At 45.4% G+C, this 21,467-nt stretch overlaps 1 protein-coding gene across 1 annotated transcript; it reads right to left on the minus strand.

Annotated features, from left to right (window-relative positions):
• Positions 1 to 4,925: 4,925 nt before the first annotated feature.
• On the minus strand, positions 4,926 to 21,193 carry MINPP1 (multiple inositol-polyphosphate phosphatase 1). Its single transcript, XM_062496222.1, has 5 exons — positions 20,653 to 21,193; positions 19,864 to 20,046; positions 18,902 to 18,999; positions 17,814 to 17,947; positions 4,926 to 8,606 (listed from the first exon to the last, which is right to left on the minus strand). The coding sequence occupies exons 1-5, from the start codon at positions 21,191 to 21,193 to the stop codon at positions 8,207 to 8,209; spliced, it is 1,356 nt and encodes a 451-aa protein (XP_062352206.1). The 3' UTR covers positions 4,926 to 8,206.
• Between the last annotated feature and the right edge of the window lie 274 nt (positions 21,194 to 21,467).

Below are 21,467 nucleotides of genomic sequence, written 5' to 3' on the forward strand. Positions count from 1 at the left end.
AAAAAGGCCAAAGATATCTACAAAGACACCAGGCTGGCTAAAACTGCCACCAGGACAGTCGTGATTGAAGCAGAATCACTTACATTTAAATTTAAAATCCTATTATAAGGAGGCAATTTAAAATCCAGCCTCTCCAGGGCCAGGCAGTGTTAGAGCTGGACAAGCACAGACAGGTAAGGAAGTCAGCACCTATCAGATTTTGGAGTTAATCCTAATCCTTCCACAAAGCAGCCATCTGTGACAGCAGCTCCTACCTGTCACTCCCTCCAGCTCCACATACTTGTGCACCAGGAGCACCAAGCAGTTCTCCAGCCAGCACAGGGAAAACCTCACGGTCCCCACTTGTTTTCACTCCTGTTCAGAAGCAGATTTAGGATCTGCAATACACTACTGAATTGTAGCACTTTTCCCCCCATGCCATTCCCTAGTGGGATTTGTCACACAGATTTCCAGACAAGCTGTTGATCAAGACAGATGTGTGCTGCCACCAACTTAAGAAAAGTGACTGTTCTCACAGGAAAGCACGTGAAGGGAAACTGCTTCGGTAAACTCCATCTCAATTTTGCCTTTTTTAGAATAATCCAGAGAAACTTTTTTACCTTTTCTCATAGAAAAGCCATTCTTAGGTAGAGGTGGGAAACTTCAAAAAAATTAGGGTGACATTTACTGTTTGGGACAGGTGTTGGGTGCTTTATTCAAACACTCATTTTCATAGAACAGCCTAGGATGGGAGGGACCTCAAAGCCCATCCAGTGCCACCCCCTTCCATAGGTAGGGACATCTTCCACTGTTCCAGACTGCTCCAAGTCCCATCCAACCCAGCCTTGGACACTTTCAGGGATTCAGGGGCAGCCACAGCTACTTTGGGCAAAGTAGCCCAATAACCATGACAGAGTTCAAAACTCCTGAAAGCTCTTCATTGCCTCAGAGGACGGAAACAATTCCTCATTTACCAGCAGAGCTGTCTCCTCCAGCTCAGGTCTCTGCTCTGCAGGCTGTGTGTGAGAGCTGAAGTACATCACATGAGCCTCTCCTGCTCCTTGTCTTGCCTCATCCAGATGGAAATTCCAAGCACGCCCCCGGATTTGGCTTTGACACCCAACTCCAGCCCTGTGTTCAAAACTGGGTTGATCAACACTTGCAGCACCTCCTGGGGGGAAAAGAAAAAGAAAACAAAGAAAAGAACCTGAACCTATCAAGAACCCCTTTGAGTTCCCTTTCAACTTTAAGATCCTTTTCTTACCTGAGCAGGGATATGTAGCACAGGGGCAAAGGACAGTTAGGCCATGGCATGATGGGAGAGGCATTTGCTCCCAGTTCTGCCTGGAAAGGATGCAGATGGAGACAGAGGAGATCTGCTCCATAGGAATGCTGGAGGATCCAGCTCACCAGACCTCAAACCCAGGAAAGAAAAAAAAAAAAAAAAAAAAAAAGGCAAAGGGGAAACCTCCTGATTATCCCCAGGGATAATCAACCCCTGTAAACCCAACCATCCTCACTGGTGGGTTCAGGGCAGAGCCTGTATTCCCTGCAGAAGGAAGATGTGCTGCTCTTTGCCACACCAAGGCACACAAGGGCTGAAGAACAGCCTGATAATTCTGGGTTATGGGAGATAAAATCTGAACCCCAAAGGCTTTCCTGCAAAGCCAAGACCCAGCAGGACTTTGCATATGCTTCACGCTCGAGAGGGCTGGGAGCACCCAACCTTCCCTGGGGAAGCAGGTCCTGGATAATAAAAGCAGCAGGCATGCAGGCAAATAGAAAAACACAGGATATAGTTAGCAACACTCTTTATATTGCAAAAAAACCTCACTGGCATCAGCCTAATGATTAACCTTCCCAAGAAGAAAGGTGGGGAGATCCCTCTGCCAGCAGCGAGCTGTTTGTTAGACCGCATCTGAAAAACCAAGTACAATGGCAGTCACAAAAGTTCAAAACAACTGAAGTGAAACAAGCCAGCACACACATGAATAAGTCAGGTGAGGAGGAGAGATGAAGAGGGACCAACTTGTCAGATCTGGCAAAGCAAGGACTGAAATGAAATGCAAGTGGCATCTCCAGAGGGATCAGGCAGGCCAATGACTCTGTCAGGACATGGAATAGGGAGACAAAGGGTAAATATAACATTACAGGCTGAAAATCAAACCCCTAGGGAGTTCAAATCTCTCTTCTGGCACATAAACCAGGAACTAGAGCTTAGGGGGTTGGGTTTTTTAAATTGATAGGTGAATGAGAGGCTGGACTTGACCTGGCAGCCCAGAAAGCCAACTCTGTCCTAGCTGATGCAGTACAAAGGTGGGATCACAGGGTCAAGAGCCACCTCTCCGTGCTTTGGACAGAGCTCTCTGATTGTCTGAAAATATTCCCTCTGCCTCATCCCTTATATATTTATTCTAACAAACCAATTATTAATTTCAAACTACCATAACTTAAAAATACAGGATATTGCACATTCATAAATATTAGAAAGCTGTTCCAATTTTCAGAAGTATTTTTAGGCAACCAAAATCCTCAGAGAGCAGCAAATAGCATTAATAGCAAGAAGAAGCAATACATCATACACGAGGACATCTTTGGGTTGCTATTTTATGTGGGGGAAGTGTGAAATAAAAACCCACAAAAGTTCACAAGAATTATCATTTCACTCATTTTCAAGTCAACAGCACAGCCTCACCTTGAACAGTGAGTGCAAGTGTGGCCCAGGAAACATATTTATAGGCACAGGGTAAAACCAAGCCAAAAATCAAAGTAGCAATGAGAAGAACAGAATAACTTCAAAGAATAAAGAAGCAAGATGAGCCCCTCCCATGTGGGGAAAGGAAAAATCAAAATCACAAGTAGCACAAGTGGGATGCAAACAGGTCCAGTGTTTAACTCCTCTCCCAATAGAAGTGCTCCAAGGAAGGGGATGAATTGCTGGCATAGAGGAAAACAACACTGAAACAAGATCTGTATCACAAGAACAGCTCCAGAACACATGCCAAGCCTCACCATTTGCATATGGTAACTAACTCTGCTAACTGAGAATGTTGGAAGCTCTCACTGTTTTCAAATCACAGCTCCTGGAAACGTGGCTGAAATTCCAGTCTAGCAGGAGACTCAAATGAGAGGAGCTGGACCTTCCCAAAGCTCCAGCTGAGCTCCAGCATCCACCACATCCCACTGTCAAAGCAAATCATGGAATCACAGAAAGGTTTGTGTTGGAAGAGACCTTAAATACCACCCAGTGTCATCTCCTGCCATGCCAGGGACACCTTCCACTATCCCAGGCTGCTCCAAGCCCCAGCATCCAACCTGGCCTTAGAGTATGACAGGGACCCAGGGGCAGCCACAGCTTCTCTGGGCACCCTGTGCCAGGGCCTGCCCACCCTCCCAGGGAACAATTCCTTCCCAATATCCCATCCATCCCTGCCCTCTGGCAGTGGGAAGCCATTCCCTGTGCCCTGGCACTCCAGGCCCTGGCCCAAAATCTCCCTCCTTGTCTGCTCCTTCCAGCCCTGGAAGGCCACAATGAGGTGACCCCAAAGCTTCTCCTCTCCAGGCTGAACAATCTCAGCTTTCCCAGCCTTTCCTCCCAGCAAAGCTGCTCCATCCCTCTGATCATCCTGGAGCCTCCTCTGGACTCTGTCCAGCAGCTCCAGGTCCCTCCTGTGCTGGGCCACCTCTGCAGGTGAGGTTTCTCCTGAGCACAGGGGCAGAACCCTGCCTTTGGGTTAGGAAAGCACCAGGACACCTCTGTAGAACAGAAATTCCTTAAGAGGAATCATATAGGGCTAAACACAAATCCACTGTCCTTAGCTCAAAAAACCTCTGAAGCCACAATCAGGAGTGGATGGGCAATGTTTGCTCTGTCCCTATGCTCAAGGCACCAAGTTCCACCAAAAGCCAGAGGGCACCAGGCTGAAGGACCTTGAGCCTGATCCCACCCGGATCCTCCTCCTGTAGTGGTTCCCAGGCTCACCTGGGAACCTTCTGTTTCTGTAAGAGGTTCAGGATCTGTTATCACAGCCAGGGAAGCATTTGAGAACTACAGGTCACTAATGTGGACAAGCTGCAGAGCTTTCCTGACCTCTAAGTAAATAATACAAAATCCACCTTATTCCCTCCATACTATTCCTTCCACAATAATCCCTTCCCAGAAGACAAGGGATTTGCTTCTGTTAACACAGAACACAGGTGTGCTCTAACCTTTCAGCAGAATGTCAGAAAAACAATGGTCCCTTTAAACACTAAGGAATTGTTAAATAAAATAAATAAACAAGTGACTCCAGCACCATAAACTGCACAAGCTGTTAGCCTGAACCTCCTCAGTCCTGACTTTCACTCCAGGCCAGTCAGGTTAGGAGAAAATCTGTAATTTAAAGCCCAGGAAAGCAAGAATTTAACACTTTAAAGATAAGCCATTATTCCTGCCTCAGCAGCACCTGATATTACTACCTTCCTTTTCTAAAGTCAGACAGTAACTCTTTAATGTATTATAGACACAAAAAAAAAGGGAAGAGGGGGAGATGGATGGTGGTGATCACGTTCCTTCCCCAAAGGCTCTATGTGGTATCTTAATTTGAGAGGTATTTTGCTCCTTTGCCTGTGACTGCACAGCCTGGGGGGCTTTTCCCTATTTTAAACAAAACATCCTCTACTGTTTTCAATTTCCAGCTGTCTTACAGACCGATACAGAAATTGCAGAAACAGCCTTTAATCAAAGATTACACCATCCCAGCCACCACACCCTTTTTGTATCTGCAAAAAACCTTGTCAGGAAATTTTTGCTGCTTTTTATACCAGGGTTCCTGGAAACAATAAATATTTAGTCCCCTCAAAATGCAAGTGTAAAAACCTAATCAAGGCATTATTCTATTAAGCACAGAGAAATCTGATGACTTAAAATAATCAGAGACACCAATACATGTAACAGCAACCTCCCAACTGTATTTTGAAGGAAAACACAACCATGATTCCAAAGATCATGTCCATTATTACCGCTCAGAAAACAAAGAAAGTGTGCAGTTTTATTTCACAGCACTAAAAATCCACAAGTTCTCCAAATTCATTCAGTTAGTACCAGATCATTACAAACCTGCATTTGGCAGCTCCACATTATCCAGAATAGTAGCTCTTACTAGACAGAAAATAATTCACTTGCCAGAAGGATTAAACATATAACAAACTAAAATGTACATCACACATATTGAAGGCCAGCCTACAAGAACACTGTTGGTATTTCCATCAGTCAAAGCTTCCAGTTTCAGAGAGGTTGCAAAGAGTCCTTGACAAATGACTGAAATGAGGCCTCCAGAGCCACAGGAAGGAGGAGAAAGCATTATTTGTCTTGCAGGACTTTTGCAGGATGTGGGAATGTGCACTGCTAGGAGATGTGGCAGCCTGATCAAAACTTCATACTGAGCTAGGGCCCAACTTTGGAGAAGTATTTTGATCCATTTCAGTTTTCTTAAGTATCTAAACAAATGTCTTTGTTTATTAGACAAAAAGATCAGAGTGAAGTCACCTTCCCAGTGCTAAGAACCAGATTAAGTGCCTGGAGTATTTACATGTCCCAACACTTCTGTAGTGCCACAATGGTGCAAAGTTTCCACACTGAGCCTCTAATTTTGCCGGAGGAGTGAGTCAGAGCATCCTCAAAACACAGAGCCAACAGTACTTTCCTCTCCACTTAACTGTTGACAGCCACTGAAGAGAGATCTGTTATACTAGGGGTATGAGGGACCCAAGCTCCAAGGCAAAACAGGAAACAGCTTCTGAGGCATCACGCACAGAATTTAAACATACAATCAACCTACTAATGCACAAAGGGTATTCCACAATGGAAGTTTTTTGGTTCCTGCACCTCATCTGGCACACAATCAAAAAAAGCAGTCAGATGCAATGTATTCCTCCATAAGGAAGAAGGATGTATCTTTTAACAAATGTGATGCCTTACAACCAGTCTTGCTGAACTGACAACAGAATCCTCCATTCATCTCCCACAGTCAGGCTTTCATGCCTTTTGTTCATGAATCATCACTGACTCACAGAAAAAAAAAATATTTGTTCAAAGGTGGATTTTCTCACTCTCCTATCTGCTCTTTCCAAACTTAACTGCCTTTAAACAAAGGCTCATTTCTTCCCAGCCCAACTCAAATGTTGCAACGAAGTTCCTATCTGGGATCTGTCACAACCACTTCCATCAGTTGACTTAGTCTCAAGGTAGGATCATGTGAAAAAGGAGACATGCAAAGGTGATTGAGCAGTAGTCATATGCAGGGGCTGACAATTATCCTGACCTATATTCCTCTGGTTGTTGCAGCACTGAACTCCTCCCCAACCATTTCCCCAGCTTCAAAAAGAGCTGCAGATTTAACACAGGCATGTGCTGAAATACTTGAATCAGTATCTTCAGTGATCTCCTGGTCTCTGCAGCAAGTGGTGCATTAAACAGGGCCCTTCAACCACAGGTAGGGAAATGTCCTTAACTCAAGAGAGCAAAAGCAAAAGCCAGGTGTTCATTTGCTCCTTAACCTACTGATATGTAAACATGAAGTGGTTTTATACAAGGCTTATCAAGAAGAAAAAAGTGATAAATGGCTGAGTCCTCAAGACAAAAAAAATTTAAAAACCACATACACTAAGTATAACTTCTCAACTTGGAGTTTGGCTTTCTTTTTTCTGTTTCTGTAGCAGTTAAGTTCCCAGTTCTGCAGGTGAGCCTACAGAAAGCATTTATCAGATGCACTACAGACATCTATACCCTCAACTGCTGCAGGCTATGCTGTGGCAATCACTTACTCCCAGTCTTCACCTCCTGCCCAAGAAACACAGCAAAATAAACCCCACTTTACAGGGTGAGCTCTGAACGCTCATTAGATGGTGAGAATGCACACTGCAAGAGCAACCAGCACCATAAATCCATACCCTCATTTACTTTGGGGCAACTTGGTCAAACAGCCATTCCCTTGCAGGTGATGAAGGCATCTTTATTTGACTTAATTCAGACATTTCTCATCAGTTATCTTCAGTTTTTCTTTTACTGTCACACTGCAGAGCTCTATAATACTTCCCTGCTCTCAGGCATAAGGGAATCTACTTAAAGTGCAGTTGCTTTATTAAAGTAAAGTATCATTACGTCCTTCTATGCCATTCACCTCTATAAAACCAGCTCCATTTCAAAAGCAAGGTGGCACATCAAATGTGTAAGGCCTATGTAAGTGGCAGCTTGTTTCATGCCTTAAAGTTAGTGGAAGTCAAGTCTCAGCCCAATCGTTATATGGTTCAAAAACGTTAAGTTAGCAACAATTCCATTTGAAGCAGAAGGCTGGGGACAGAGCTGCTTTCCAGCTGAGCTGGTAGGAAAACTGTCAGCATCTGGCCAGGACCAAGAGATTCAGAGCCATGGCACAGCCTAATGTGAATGCCCTGGCCCAAGTAACACCAGAAATGAATGGTGTTAGTGAAAGGACACTCCAGAGTATTCACAGAACAACTGCTGCATGTTCCAGAGCACATTAAAGCAAAAGTACATTCCACTCCCTCACTTCTTTTCTTTCCTACTTCTTTTTAAAGATAATTTACTTACCCTGGAGATTATCTTGCTATGCAGGATGGGTCAATAAGGACCTTAAGACTTTTAATTCCTTGCCCTTTTTCAAGCGGGTGATGCATGCAGGAACTCCTCCTGCTTTAAAATGACCAAAATAGAAATGGTGCTGTCCAGGCAGAAGTTGTGCAGCTGTGGAGAGTAACTATGTACCCTCTCCCTTCTAGAAGCTTGGGAAACGGATTTTTAAAAAAAGCTTGAAATATTTCACGCGTGGCACAGGAAAACAGCAGCTAGAAACACAGGCAGCACAAAGCAATACAATCAGTCCAACCACCTTCAGATCCAATAAAATAGAAGCTGCCCCAGCTCTTAAATCTATCTATGACCCGTTCATAACAGCAGTGACCAATGAAATCAGCTTATTTGCACACAAACACAGGTATTTGTATTGCATCACACTTTTGCTACAACTTCCCCGTGGCAGCAGTTGTTTATGCAGTTCTGCTTATGCAATAGAGAACCAGTGAGCTGAGCTGAGACAACCCCCCCAAATCTACAAGGTTAGAAAGTCAACACAGCAGCAGCAAATCATCCAACGTGCTTGCTCCCAACACCTGTGGAGCTGAACCCAGACCAGATCAGTTTGAAGAAGGCCCGCTCAGTTTCATTCCCTCACAGTTCATCAACAGCAGTGACGTTGACCTTGGGCAATTCGCACTCCTCTTTGAAGTGGCAGTTTTCCAGGATGTCCTTGTAGTAGTCCTTGAGGTCCGTGTAGGTGGAGGTGGTCTCATTGGAGTGATGGAAGGACAGCAGCTTCTCATTGAGCAGCAGCTGCACCTGGTACTCCTCCTGGGAGGCGTTCACATGGTCGCAGTGGTAGAGCACGAACACCAGGTTGGCTGCGTAAGGCACGATGCGGCCACTGCGGAATTTCCGCTGCGCATGCCGGGCGTAGTTGGTGGCCAGGAGAGGCTCATCATCTTTGAAGTAACCCATCAGGGCAAGCAGGGGCTGGAGGGTCTCTGCGTGCCCAACTTGGACAATCAAAGGTGAAGAAATGGGTTTGGAGCTACAAAAGAAAAGAAGCAGAAGGGATGAGGAAGAGCCTGTGCTTTGAAACAAAACACCCACACACTGCACAGCTGCCAGTGACCATGGCTGAAGGACACCTTGAACCTGCGCTACTCCTGAGAAAAAGTCCCCGTTTGGGAATTTCAGTCTGTTACAGACATTTTAAATGTAGCTTCCTAAACTTCATCCCAGTATTTATCCAAGGCCAACACAGTGAGGTTCAGCAAGGCCGAGTGCCAGGTCCTGCCCTGGGGTCACCCCAAGCCCTGCAGCTCCAGGCCGGGGCAGAGGGGCTGGAAAGGGCCCGTCGGGAAAGGCCCTGGGGGTGCCGTGCCAGCGGCTGGACAGGAGCCCAGGGGTGCCCAGGGGGGCACGAGGCCAACGGCCCCTGGGCTGTGCCAGCCGTGGGGTGGCCACTGACCCAGGACAGGGCTCATCCCCTGGGCTGGCCCTGCTGAGGGACCTCGAGGGCCGTGCCCAGCTCTGGGCTCTCCTGGCCACAGAGCCCTGGAGGGGCTGGAGCGTGTCCAGGGAAGGGAACGGAGCTGGGGAAGGGGCTCATATACAGTCAAGCACTTCACTGGATGTGAGAGTCTCCTTCAAAGCATCAGCAGCATTTACCAAACTAGTGTGAAGACAGAGATCCAGTGATGGAGGACAACAGTCATCCCTCCCCAGTTTAGCAGTCCAAATGACTAGCAGTAATACTGCTATTACCAATTCCTAACAACACCAAGCAGTCCAGGAGACGATGCTCCCTCAGGAACAGGGCAGAAAATCAAGCCACTGACTCGTACCATGACCAAGGACAGTTTATGTAACAAAAGATTACACACTGCTCAGCCAAAGGGGAGATAAAAGCTGGCTTGTTATGCCAGCAAGCACCAGCCAAGAGGAAAAGCTGACCCTTGCACCTGAGATAGATGATGGCTTTTGGGGACCATTTCCAAGTGGCCCAAGACACATGATTTAGAACACGTAAATACAGGTTTATCTTTCAGGAGACAAATCTTGATTGGGCTGAAAAGGTGGTGTTTCCTCTGCTCCAACTCAAAGCAATGGCAAGATGGTTAACTGGGAGACTTGCCTGTGGATTGGAACTTTGATCAGCTCAGCAGGAATTCAGTGCTAGGCCAGGATGGGCCCTACCAGCTCAGTGCAGCCATGGTGTTTGTGCAGTCTGACACATACCTTGTACAATGCTCCTGGTGACCCTGAGCCCTTTCTGACTTCCACTCCTCAGACTCTGCCCTTAGACAAAACATCCCTTCAAAAATATATCCAAATCCTGCCTCTGTTTTCTGTTCAAAAGCAGCAGCCTTTAAACCACATAAAGGTTCTCTGTGGAGGACATTGTATTTTTTCCCACCTTTGTTGCACCAATATCTTCACATTCACCACACTCTTCCAGCTCCTCCAAGATCAGTGATCCTGCCCATGTTCTCCCCTTGCTATTACTGACCCCTTCACTCATTTGAAAGTTGTAAAGTTTTTAGATCCTTGAATCCCTTTCTCTTCCCTTCCCTCTCTTATCCATTTGACCAGTTCACATGTATCCTTCCTGTCCATGCACACCTGCAGGGAAGTGTTTTCTAAGGTTTTAGGACACATTCACATCCCTCCTGTCACAGCAGCAAGACACAGATGTCTATGGAAGGGAACAGAAGATCATTCCTTTGATCCTGCAATTTTTCAATTTTCAGCTCCGAAATCTCCAGGGCCAGAGGCAGCTTCTAGGTAATGAATCACTCCTTTGTCAAATCTCTCCTTCAGTCCACATGCATTTCTAGCACACACAATATCCTGTGGCAAGGATTTGCACAGCTTCATACACTGCTCTTATTTTTTTTCTATTTGTAAATGCTATGTCCCACTTAATCTGTTCTACTCACAGCTTTGCAATAGTGTTCTTTCAAAGTTGAGAAATGCTACCTTAGTCCTACCACAGTTTTCCACATGAGCTATATCCCTTTAGATCAGAATATCAGAATGCACAATACTCAAGAACCATAAACCACACAGAAATCGATGCTGCACCCATGAGCTCTGTTTAAATCCTGATATCCAACATGGAATCATGGAATGGCTTGAATTGGAAGGGACCTTAAAGAACATCTCATTCCAACTCCCTGTCCCTATTCCATAGACAAGGCTGGTCCAAGCCCCATTTGCCTGAAGTCTGAGATAACTCGGCTACAACAATCTCATAACTCAGCCCCTAAGCAATAGGTTCTCCCAGATTCTATCCAACAGGTGATAAGAAGACCAATTTTCCCCATGTGGATTACTTGACAGCTCTGCAGTTTTCCAGCCCAGTCAGTCTCACCGGGTCCTTTCACAATCTTCCTAGTAGAAACACTTCATTTTATTTATCTTGAACGAAACTGCCACATTTGCAATGCCACTGAACTTGTCACCTCTTTTTCCTAGGTCATTTACAACATTCCAAGCAGGTCAGACCTTTCCAGCTCTATCTCTGCTAGGAAAAAAAAATCAATCAGCTGTCCCCACCCTTTATTTCTTGTAATTTTAATCAATTTTTTTTCCTGTGTAATGGAAAAAACCTTTCCCCTTAACCCCATCTGCTTGATTTCTTTAGATAAGGAAACCTGAACAGAAATATGTTTGGAAATCATGACTGTGACTACCAGATGACTTCTGCTAACTATACTTGCTGATCCCTCCCAAGAGCCCCAAGAGGAATGTTTTCCTTTCAAAGAGCTATCCTAATACTTCTCAGGTGTATCAGATGCATCAAAGTGCTCAGCAGTACTGGTCTGGAGCATTATTTTTACAAGACTGGTGTGGAATTCTGATTCTCCCCTGGAGCTTCTTTTCAAATTTTTCCTTTATTTAATTTTTTGTATTTTCACGTCAACCCAGCTGCATGGTGGTCTTTGTTTTGTTGACTAAGAGGGAAGGTGGGAATGCAAGTACACTGCTAGAATCTCTAAAACAACCTTACATAGGCATTACTGACTCCACAGGGAATGGATTACACATCTCTCCATTCAAAAAAGGCTTCAGAAATGCTAAGACAAAAATTTAACATTCTGGCTATCAATGCTGGCTTTAAGCAGTTTGGCTTTACTTGCCAGTTGACACAAAGCAGGAATGTTGAAATGGATGTAAATCATGAAAAAATAGAGCAAAAAAGAAATATTTTTATCACCAAGACATATGTTTGCAAAGCAGGAAACAAATTATAGCACAGACAAGTTTTAAGAACAAGGGAAGAAGTAGGAAAACAAGGATAACCAAGGTGCTCACTCTCAGTGTGGCTTGAGTTTTCCCTTCACCTGCTTTAATCTCATGAAATCCTCATGCCAACAGGCCAAACACTCTTGGGAGGTAAAAAGAACCTCTCCCACTTAGAGCTATCCATTAGATTAGTTAAATGAGGATTAAAATTGTTTCCTGATATGAGACAACCCTAAGTTCTCTATAGCCTCTTCAGCACAGCATGCTTGGTTTGCCACTAGTACTGGTGATTTCCCACACTGCTCCAGCACCCCCTGCTCAGTCTCCAGGGTCAGGACTCCAGCTCAGATGTGGCTTCCTATCACTCAGCGATGACAATCCAAATAGCCATCAAGGTTAAACAGCAATATTTTTAATTGTGGGGAAAATGACGACAGATTACCTCTTCAGAGAATGAATACACACAGGCAAAGGTTACAGCTGCCCCTGCATTTCTGATAAAGGCAGAACAAGCAACAGAACACTGATAAACAGTAGCACAGGCTAATAAAATACTAAATGGCAGGCCAGATGTTTCCATGCTCAGTTTGCCTCACAATCTATCAGTGACTCAGCATCTTGTTGGAAGCATCAAAATTCTTGACATCGTACTCTAGCAATTACCAATGGCATTTCCATCCACTTTTCCCTCCCTTGTATTTACTAGTACGTGGCTTGAGAAAGCCCACTGAGGAAATCTCATTCCCACCTTCGAAGGGAGATGAAGGGACTGTGAATAAAACTCTGCCATAAGATATTAGGAGCTTGTCTGAAAGTGATTGGTTTCATATTCATTTCATGGGGCACTTCCAAATGAGCAGAAGGGGCTCTTAGTAGGCAGAGCACAAGCAGGTTTCATTGAAGAGATGTGCCAGTTCCTGAACTGCCCACACTGGGGTTTCACAGGGGCTTTTTTTTTTTTTACCTTTTAAGTAAATCTGACCACAGATGAAAAATGAAGAAAGTGCTGAACAATTCAGCAGCACAACCCCAAAAGCTAAGGCTCACCATGGGGGCAAAAAAAAGGCATCATGGAGAAGCACAGACTTGGGATTTATCATCCAGGCAAATTCTAGTTCTCCTGGATCTCAGCAGATTTGGGTTTAACTGAATCTTCTGCATCAGCTCACCTATCCTCAAGAGCACATCATGCTTACTCTTCCCAGGATTACTGACAGCTCATTTTCCACAAGGAAAAAGTGAACTTCCTTTTAACCACTGTTTATTTCCTAAGCACTAACTGGACTTTCAGTTAGAAATAACTCAAACCCCAGGAAATAGTGGGATAAGATGAAACATTTCCTGCAGCAAAGCTCATCTGGCCAACCTTCAAACCTCATGTAAAAAACCCTCCAACAACTGCACAGAAGGTAAGTTCTAATACCTATTTAACAAGCAAGCTTAGATTACATTCTGTCCCTTTTCTTGCTAATAAAAAACCCAGGTCAAAGGACTCTAAAACCTGCTTTCAACTATGGGATGAATTCTTCACCCTTCTCACTTGCTCCTGTGATTTTTTCCCACAAAAAAAAAAAAAAAAAACAAAAAAAACCAACCAACCAACCAAACAAACAAAAAAACACCCACTAAACACAGCAGGAAGCAGCAGAGACCAGGGAATGCAGTGGTGGCACTCAGAGGGCAGCAGAAATATTTAATAATGTTAAAGCTCAGAGGGCTTTCACCAGTGGGAAGAATTAAAAAAAAAAAAAAAAAAAAAAAAATTAAAAAATATGTCAAATAGTATCAAGTCCTCATATGACAAAACTTCCACCATAAATAGAAGACAGCCAATCATTCCCAGAATCAGCACCAACTCAACAAAAAGCCACCACTAATACTAACAAGACAAATTTTTTCTGCTGTTGCAACAAGGAATAAGCTCACTCATGACAAAAGCAAAACTCATTACAAACCCTGATTAAAAGGCTCTTATCTAGTCCTGCAACACTTAATCACTTGAAGCTAATTAGCCTAAGCCTCCTTGTGTTTCACTGCAGAGCTGCTGCACTTTCAAAGGTTCTTTCCTGGCTGATACCACCTCTCCCATTCTTTCAAACCTCAGAGGTGAAATGCATTGCTGCAGCAGCACCACAACGACGCTCAAAGTCAATCCACCATGAAGCAAAACCAAACCAAGAGGCTGGTGGCACTTGTCAAACCCTTTCTGCCCAAGGTGCACACTGGTCAGACCAGTTCATCTGTCTGTTAACTTGCCCAGGCACTGTTTGGGTTTTTCATTCTCACATAAAACTCTAGCAAAGTTGCTCAGACACTTTTACTTTTTCAGGTCAATCCTGAGCAAGCATGTATTAGCTAATTAATGTGAGACTGAGGACACACTGGGGAGTCAAAGGCTCAAGAAACTTTAAATCTCTACCTCTGGGCAGACAGATGAACAGCCACATTCCCAGGGGAGACACCTGGGCTACCCAGCTCTGAGAGAAGCCAGCAAACACTTTAGAAATGCAGCAACAGGGATGCTGCTAAGGATCCGTGGCAGATTTCACACCTCTGGCTTCCCCAAAAGCTCCCTTTAGTCATGTCAGAAGTGCCACCTTTGAAAGATGGAGCAATCAAAGCCAACCATACACTACATACAACCATCCACAGAGCTGCTGACTGAGACATGGACTGTTTATTAATGAAAGTCATCCCAGCAGCAGTGAGGGGGCTTTAATAAAAAACCTGACTGAATTTTTTGAACCTGAGCAAAAGAGGATTTTCAATCTAATAATTTTATTGCTACTGCATATGTAGAAGCTGTTTGCTCAGTTCCCTGTCTAGAGTTTTGAACTGTGAAGTGGTTTTAGATCATCCATTATATTCCTTTGTACTGAGTCATATGTTTGGAAGGAACAATTAAGGCACAGCAGTAAATGACTCCTGAAAGGCTACCAATTGTGTTGGGAATTGACCTGCAGAGAGGAAGGCAAATTACATGCAACAATAAAAGCTACCAGAAAATTGCCAAATTAGCCTCTTTACCTTACAGCTTTGTGGTATCTCTCACAAAGATCACCTTCAATTGATCTTGAATCATATTCAAATAAGTATTTTCTTTTTTTACTCTCTCAGAGGAATCACCACCAAATATTTTACCATGCCTATGTGCAGCTAGGTTGGTGTTACCAAATACACACTCCAAATACTGAGATAGCTGCACAAAGCATTCTCCCAGTTTCCAGAGCCTTATGGTAACCCACTTGGACAGTACAAGCAATCACAGGCATTTCATATTGTTTCACCAGCAGCAAATATTAAGGTTAAATACCTGAAGCTAGAAGGGGGAAAAAAAAAGTCTAAAAAGTCTAAAACAGCTTTATTGAATAGCTGATATGCTTTTAAAGTGTGCCACAATGGATCTGAAAATCCACCTCTGCCTAAGTGTGCAGCTGCAAAGATTTTGAAAATCAGATGAGTAGCTTCATATTGCATTAAGTACCAAAACACCTGAATTTCTCATCAACACACAGAGTTCATGTGGGCAAAACACTGTACATTGAACTACTGAGAAAACCAGCAGTGAAAAGTAATTCTTCACCTTCTCTGGCTATTTTTATCCCTAACAGGCAGACTTGGGAAAATACAGTAAGACCTTCTAACTGTGAAGACATAAGACAACTGCCCAACTATGCCATTTCAGTACCGCAAATCATATGGGTTTGATATAGAACAAGATAAAGTTTTAACCAAAGTCTATTTCCTAAGCAGAAATGGTTTATTTTATATACAGCTCTTGTGATACATTTCATTGTATTTTACTAACTAAGAAAATCTGTATGGAAGAGAGTCCTGGCTCCCAACCTATCCCTTTCACAGCTTTTAACAGTATCTTGCTGTACAGCAAGCCCTGCACACAAGAGATTATTGCTAGCTTAAACCCCAGAGTTATACTGGAATTCACATGGTGGAAGAGCCTGAAAACATCTGAAACTTTTGCACTGCAAACTGAAAGAGGGACTAATTAGCAACAGATATTTATTACCACCTTCATTATATTCTCAAGGACAGACTAATCAACAGAAAGGGTTTTCTACCAAGGAAATAAAAGCAAGTTTTGATAAGACCACTATGTTTGGGCAGCAGATTGCAAGGGCAACAATCACTTCATGGAAGAAACAGGTTCCCTCTTTTTAATTTCACTGTAACTGGGAATGAAACAGTACAAAGCTGTTGAACATAAATGCATAGAGCATGCTACAAAAATATAGCTTTGCCAACACTGCTCTCCGCTGACAAGTCTGGAGCAGAACAGATAATCCAGATCCCTCAGCTTCTTCCCAGAACAGAAATGTTTCTCTTTTTCCTTCTGAACAGCCCAATCTAAGCTTTCAAAAAAGAACAGAGATTTTGGGATAAAGGTAATGCTCTAGAAGTAAATTTCTTTCTCTTAAATTTTTAGAATAATTTATTGTTCTTAAATTTTTAGACTGACTAACCAGTTATAAATCAATGTTAAACACTTAAATTGAAACAATGTCCAACCGAAAGACATTTCATCACCACAAAAGTTCACTTCCTGAAAATGCTGCAAAAAATATTTAACCTGTTGCCTTGAAGGTGACCATAAGCATAAAAAGAAAGAAAAGACTGGCATATCCTTTTATTTGTGTATCTTCTAGCTTTCATTCTATTCTCACACTGCCACAAGGTACCTCTCTCCATAGAGGAAAAAGAGAGAAATCTCTCTCTGTAGATGAAATAGGATTAGCTGCATCTCTGCTCCCTAAAATTCCAAGGGAGACAAGCTGGCCCTGGTAGATTCTCACATCACATCCTCTCCAGGGTTACCCAGCCCAGGTCCTTCCCAGCTCTCCAGTGCTTTACGACTGCCACCTTCTGTGTGGAAGGGAGTAACGCATTCCTGTTAGCTCCTGGCTACCTCGGCTTCCTGGTTCTGGCTTAGGATGAGGCTCATCCTGAAGACTGCTCACCCAGCTCGGAATTTTGCAAGATTTAGGGTCCCGATCCTCTATACTTCCTGCTTGCTTCCCTCTGTGATGGCAAAATAACACAAGAGCCCCAGGTGTGGCAACCGAACTTCCATAGCCAATGCTGAAAGGACACAAAGTCTCCAGAACCGTGCTTGGGAGCTCTGCCTCATACACCTGCTCTTCCCAACTCCCAATTTAGCAACTGCTCATCCAGCTCCAAATAAATCAGAAAACTCCATCCCTACCTCTTTCTTACAACTACAGTTTTTGGGGTTTTTTAAATTGTTGTTACTAAACTTACAGGGGTGTTTTATACACAGCCGAGACACACAGCTAGTATGTGCAATGCAATGTTGAAAAGCTCTCACTGCTCAAAGGGGAAATGACACTAAAAGGGAACAAAATTGATCACTTTCCTACCATTTCACAACCTTTTGGCCCTACATATCCCTGATGTCTTGTACTTCTATAAAATTTCCATACTCATGCTAAAGTATTAATTAATGTGACTATTAACCACGAATTTGTAATTGTTCAGTTTACATAAGAACATGCACACAGGCTGTAAATTAACATTTAAGCAACAAATTATTTTTAACTAGGACATTTTTCACAAAAAAGCTCATTATTTTACCTCAATGTGTCCTCTCAAACTGCAGGAAGAGAACACCACTATCAGACAGCATTTGGCTGTCCCCTGAAGGCCTGTGTGGATCAGCAAGTTAAAAGATGGAAATACTTGAGCTGAGCACAAAAGCATCAATGAAAACAAAAAAAGATACACTTCATACTTGAAATAGTTATTTTATTACTTAACAATAATACTTATTAAGTATTTCAATTATCAATAATAACTAAAATACTGCTCCAGTAAAAACTGTATTCTTGCTGTTAAAAATTCTCCTAGCTCCAGTCTCCTAATGTTGCCACAATTGGAAGTAAAGTACTGAACTTGCTTTCACGTGAAACCCAGCTCAAAACTGACCACAGAAAACTCACACCCAAAGCACTGAAGCCTCTTGATTTACCTTTTGCTCTCTTCCACAGCTTTGTCCAAGTGCTGGAAGATATCCTGGAATAAAACACAGCTGGAGCGACTGTTGATGTCATAGCCATATCCTCTCTTCCAGTATTGCTTCAGGTCGTTCAGGTACTCCAGCACCTAAAGTTAGAGCTCACAGGTTTTCATTACTGCACCAAGGGAAAACAAAATGCTCCCAGCCTGGAGCAATGACACAAAAACAACCCCAAACATCAAGGCTCCAGTTGAAACCACTTCAGCATAAAACCAGACAACAGATAAGACCAAAGAGTGACCAAATCCAGCATTTAACAGCAATCACAGTCGGGTGAGGTGCTGCACATCATGAGACAACCACTACCCACTGCTTTTTCTAACCCTTCTGATTTTGCCTTTGGCTCTTTATTCTTCCCACAGAATCCATCCCACACCTTTAGCCCCACTTGTCTGTTTTCCAGAGATGTGCACACATCTCAAGTAGACAGAACTGTGCCTTGGAATTATGCAAGAGCACAAGGTGCTCTCCTCGTTCTCTGTTCCTTTCCTGACAACTCCTGGCATCAAAGTAATTTCCCACCTCCCTGCTGAATTATTCATAACCAGACTGAACAAGGCAGGTCTCAGCAGAAGCCCATGGTGACCCTGGTCCTCTCAGACAGATCACTTATTCCTAACTGCTCAGCCTTTAGCCAAACATCTACCTATGCAAAGATCTCCCCTTTTTCCAGGGGTGTAAATTTCCTTAAAAGCCTCGGGGGAGCATTACTGAACATCAAAAGTTACATCAAACAGTTTTGAAAGTAGAGGAACAAACATTTGACTCTTTTATCTGGGTTCTCCTGGGTTTTGTCAACAGGCATTTAGTTGGTTAAGAGAGCTGATAGCCCCCAAAACCAAACAGAGAGCCTTGGATGTCCTGGAAGACCTCACCTGACATACCCTGGAGTGAGTTTTATCATGCAATTCTATCATGTGCAAAACACACATTACAAAATGGTTTGGGATGGAGGGTCATTTAGGACTGTCTCATTCCAAACCCCCTGCCACAGGCAGGGACACTTCCCACTAGAGCAGGTTACTCCAAGCCCCACATACCTTGGCATCTTCTTCACTGAAGAGCGAACACCACGGGGAAGTCACATTTTTTATGGCCAGCTCATACGAGCAGGTGAGAAATGCCACTTGAACAAGATCTGCAATAAATCCAACAAACAAGCACAAGATAAACCACTGCTACACAAGTAGCAACTGCCTCTCCTCAGTTTACCTCTAAAAATAATTGCAATTACTATTCGGCAATGCAAACAATGAAATCCAATATATATTTGGCAAGCCAAAGACCAAACACCAAAAACACACAGTTCAACAGAATTGTTGTGCAAAATATAAATTTTGGACTGCAAGCTCATCACATTGCATCATTACAAGGGGAAAACAACAGCATTGCACATTAAATGCTGCCTATCTGCTAACATGTAATAGGTGCCAGCTGCTGGTGCAACCAAAAAGCTCAGAAGAGCCAACACAGGGAAGGTGTGAGGTCTTGGACAACTTTCCTTCCACGTCAGCAGCTGAGTACAAGCAACACCAGGCTGAACTTTGTTACCAGCACATCCCAACAGCAACACTTTTTTGGGGAGGCTTTTCCCACCACTTGACTGCACAGGGAAACCCAGCACTTCTGTTCTGAACAGGTGAGTTACCACACAAACACACAGGGCTGCTTTTCCTCACATCATTTATGTGCTTGAATTGCAACGGGTTTCACAAAAGCTACACCTACTCCAGAAAGCAAAATCAAAAGAAAAACACCAAAGTTGTTCCAAAACCAGGTAAAGCTGATTTCATCTACAGGAAAGATGTTTTCAAACACCTTTTTCTTCTGACAGCTATCCAACAATCATTCACAGACTTACAGCCTCACACATTTTAATAATTAGAGAACGCATCTCCAAGTCACAGCCACTTTAAGTTACCTACTCTGCATAACTACATGTCTTGGAAGTCATTCCTGGCCAGCCTTGGAGCCAAAGCCAGCTGTAAAAACAATTCCTTACCAGCATTTAGCTCCTCCATTGGTAAACACAAGGCACTGGCCACCTTCTCCAGGACCTTCTTCATCTCAGGCCCCTCTTTGAAGGCGTTCACCTGGCACATGGCTGCATCATTCTCCTCCACCAGGGCTACGAACTTGGCACAGTGATCAAAGAACCGCATCAAGGAGTCATTAACCTCCACCTCTGAAAGCAAATGTGAGAATCAGGGGAGCACCACCATCCCCAAGGATACCAGCACACAGCCACCACAACACCCTCCAAGGAACAATTCACACGCCACAGCCGTGTCCCCAGGAGGGGACACAGGGTCCCCCTCAACCCGGGCATGAGGGATGTGGGACTGGTCTTGTGACAAGGGAGGGCAGGGGACATCTCCAATCCCTCTGGGAGCATCAGGGGCTCGCTCAGGGAGGGATTCTTCCAGCCTCTCAGGAAGACATCAGGAGTCCCCCCAGCCCCCTCAGGGTTGGATCGAGGCTCCCCCAGTTCTCAGGGAAACAACAGGGTGTGAGGAGAGGGTGTGAGGCACCCCCATCCGCTCTGGGAGGGCAGGGAATCCCTCAGGGAAGGCCAGGGGCTGTCCCAGTCTCTCAGGGAGGACACGGCAGCCATTCAGTCAGGGCATGGGTCTCCCTCACCCCCTCAGGGAGCAGGGCCCCAGGGAGCGCCTGGCGCGCCCTCAGGGAGGACACAGGAATCCCCCATCCCCTTGGGAAAACTGGGAATCCCCAGCCCTTCAGGAAAAGCCAAGGGCTCCCCCAGGGAAGGGGGTGGGTGTCGCGCACTCACCGTCGCCGCCGAAGTCGAGGGTGGGCCCGAGCCCGCGGCGGAACGCCGCCCCGCTCTGCAGGCAGCGGTGCTTGGAGCTGCTGGCCAGCGCCAGGCGGCGGCGGGCGGCGAAGAGCGCGGGGAAGCGGGCGGCCATGCGCCGGGCCAGCTGCTCCATGTCGCGCCGGCCCTGCGGCGCCAGCCGCCCGTCCAGGCTCTCCTCGTACCACATGGGCCAGTCGGACAGAGCCGCGGCGGCGGGGCAGGCGGCGGCTCCCGCGGCCCGGCGGAGCAGCCGGGAGTGCAGCTCGCCCAGCCGGCGGACCTGCCCGGCCGTGGGGTAGCGGGTGCCGTGCCGGAGCACGGCGCGGAGCTGCAGCGGAGTGCAGGAGGCGGGCAACGACCCGCCCGCCCCGGGACCCAGCGACAGCGGGTCGCTCACCAGGTGCGGGTTCACCTCCTCGTAGCGGGACTTGGTGCCGAAGTAGCCGCTCAGCCCCGCGCTGGCCGGCGGCAGGACGAGGAGCAGCAGCAGCAGACCCGCTTCCCAGCGAGGCGCCATAGCTGCAACTGCGCGGCTGCCGCAGGAAGAGGCGGAGCGGGGCCGCATCTTCACGGCTTCAGCCGCCCCAGGGACCGCCCCAGCCCGGCTCCGGCCGCCCCCTCACAAGTTCCTCCGCCCCTACACGGCTCCTCACGGTAGCGGCCGATCCATCTCGGCTTCACGGGTCCCCTCACGGCTCCGTCCGCCCCAGCCCGGGTCACTCGTGCCCAGGCGGGAGCCCTGAGGGGAGCTGTGAGCTGTCTGACCTGTTTGTGCATCTGCTTTGCCTCTG

This window comes from Cinclus cinclus, chromosome 7, assembly GCF_963662255.1.
Source record: "Cinclus cinclus chromosome 7, bCinCin1.1, whole genome shotgun sequence".
NCBI lineage: Eukaryota > Metazoa > Chordata > Aves > Passeriformes > Cinclidae > Cinclus > Cinclus cinclus.

Excerpts from the sequence above, each read along its gene's own strand:
- MINPP1 (XM_062496222.1), bottom strand. The coding sequence starts at position 21,193 with ATGGCGCCTCGCTGGGAAGCGGGTCTGCTGCTGCTGCTCCTCGTCCTG. Across the intron at positions 19,000-19,863 it reads AATGGAGGAGCTAAATGCTG|ATCTTGTTCAAGTGGCATTT; the intron begins GTAAGGAATTGT and ends GATTTATTGCAG. Across the intron at positions 8,607-17,813 it reads GCTGTGGAAGAGAGCAAAAG|CTCCAAACCCATTTCTTCAC; the intron begins GTAAATCAAGAG and ends TTTCTTTTGTAG.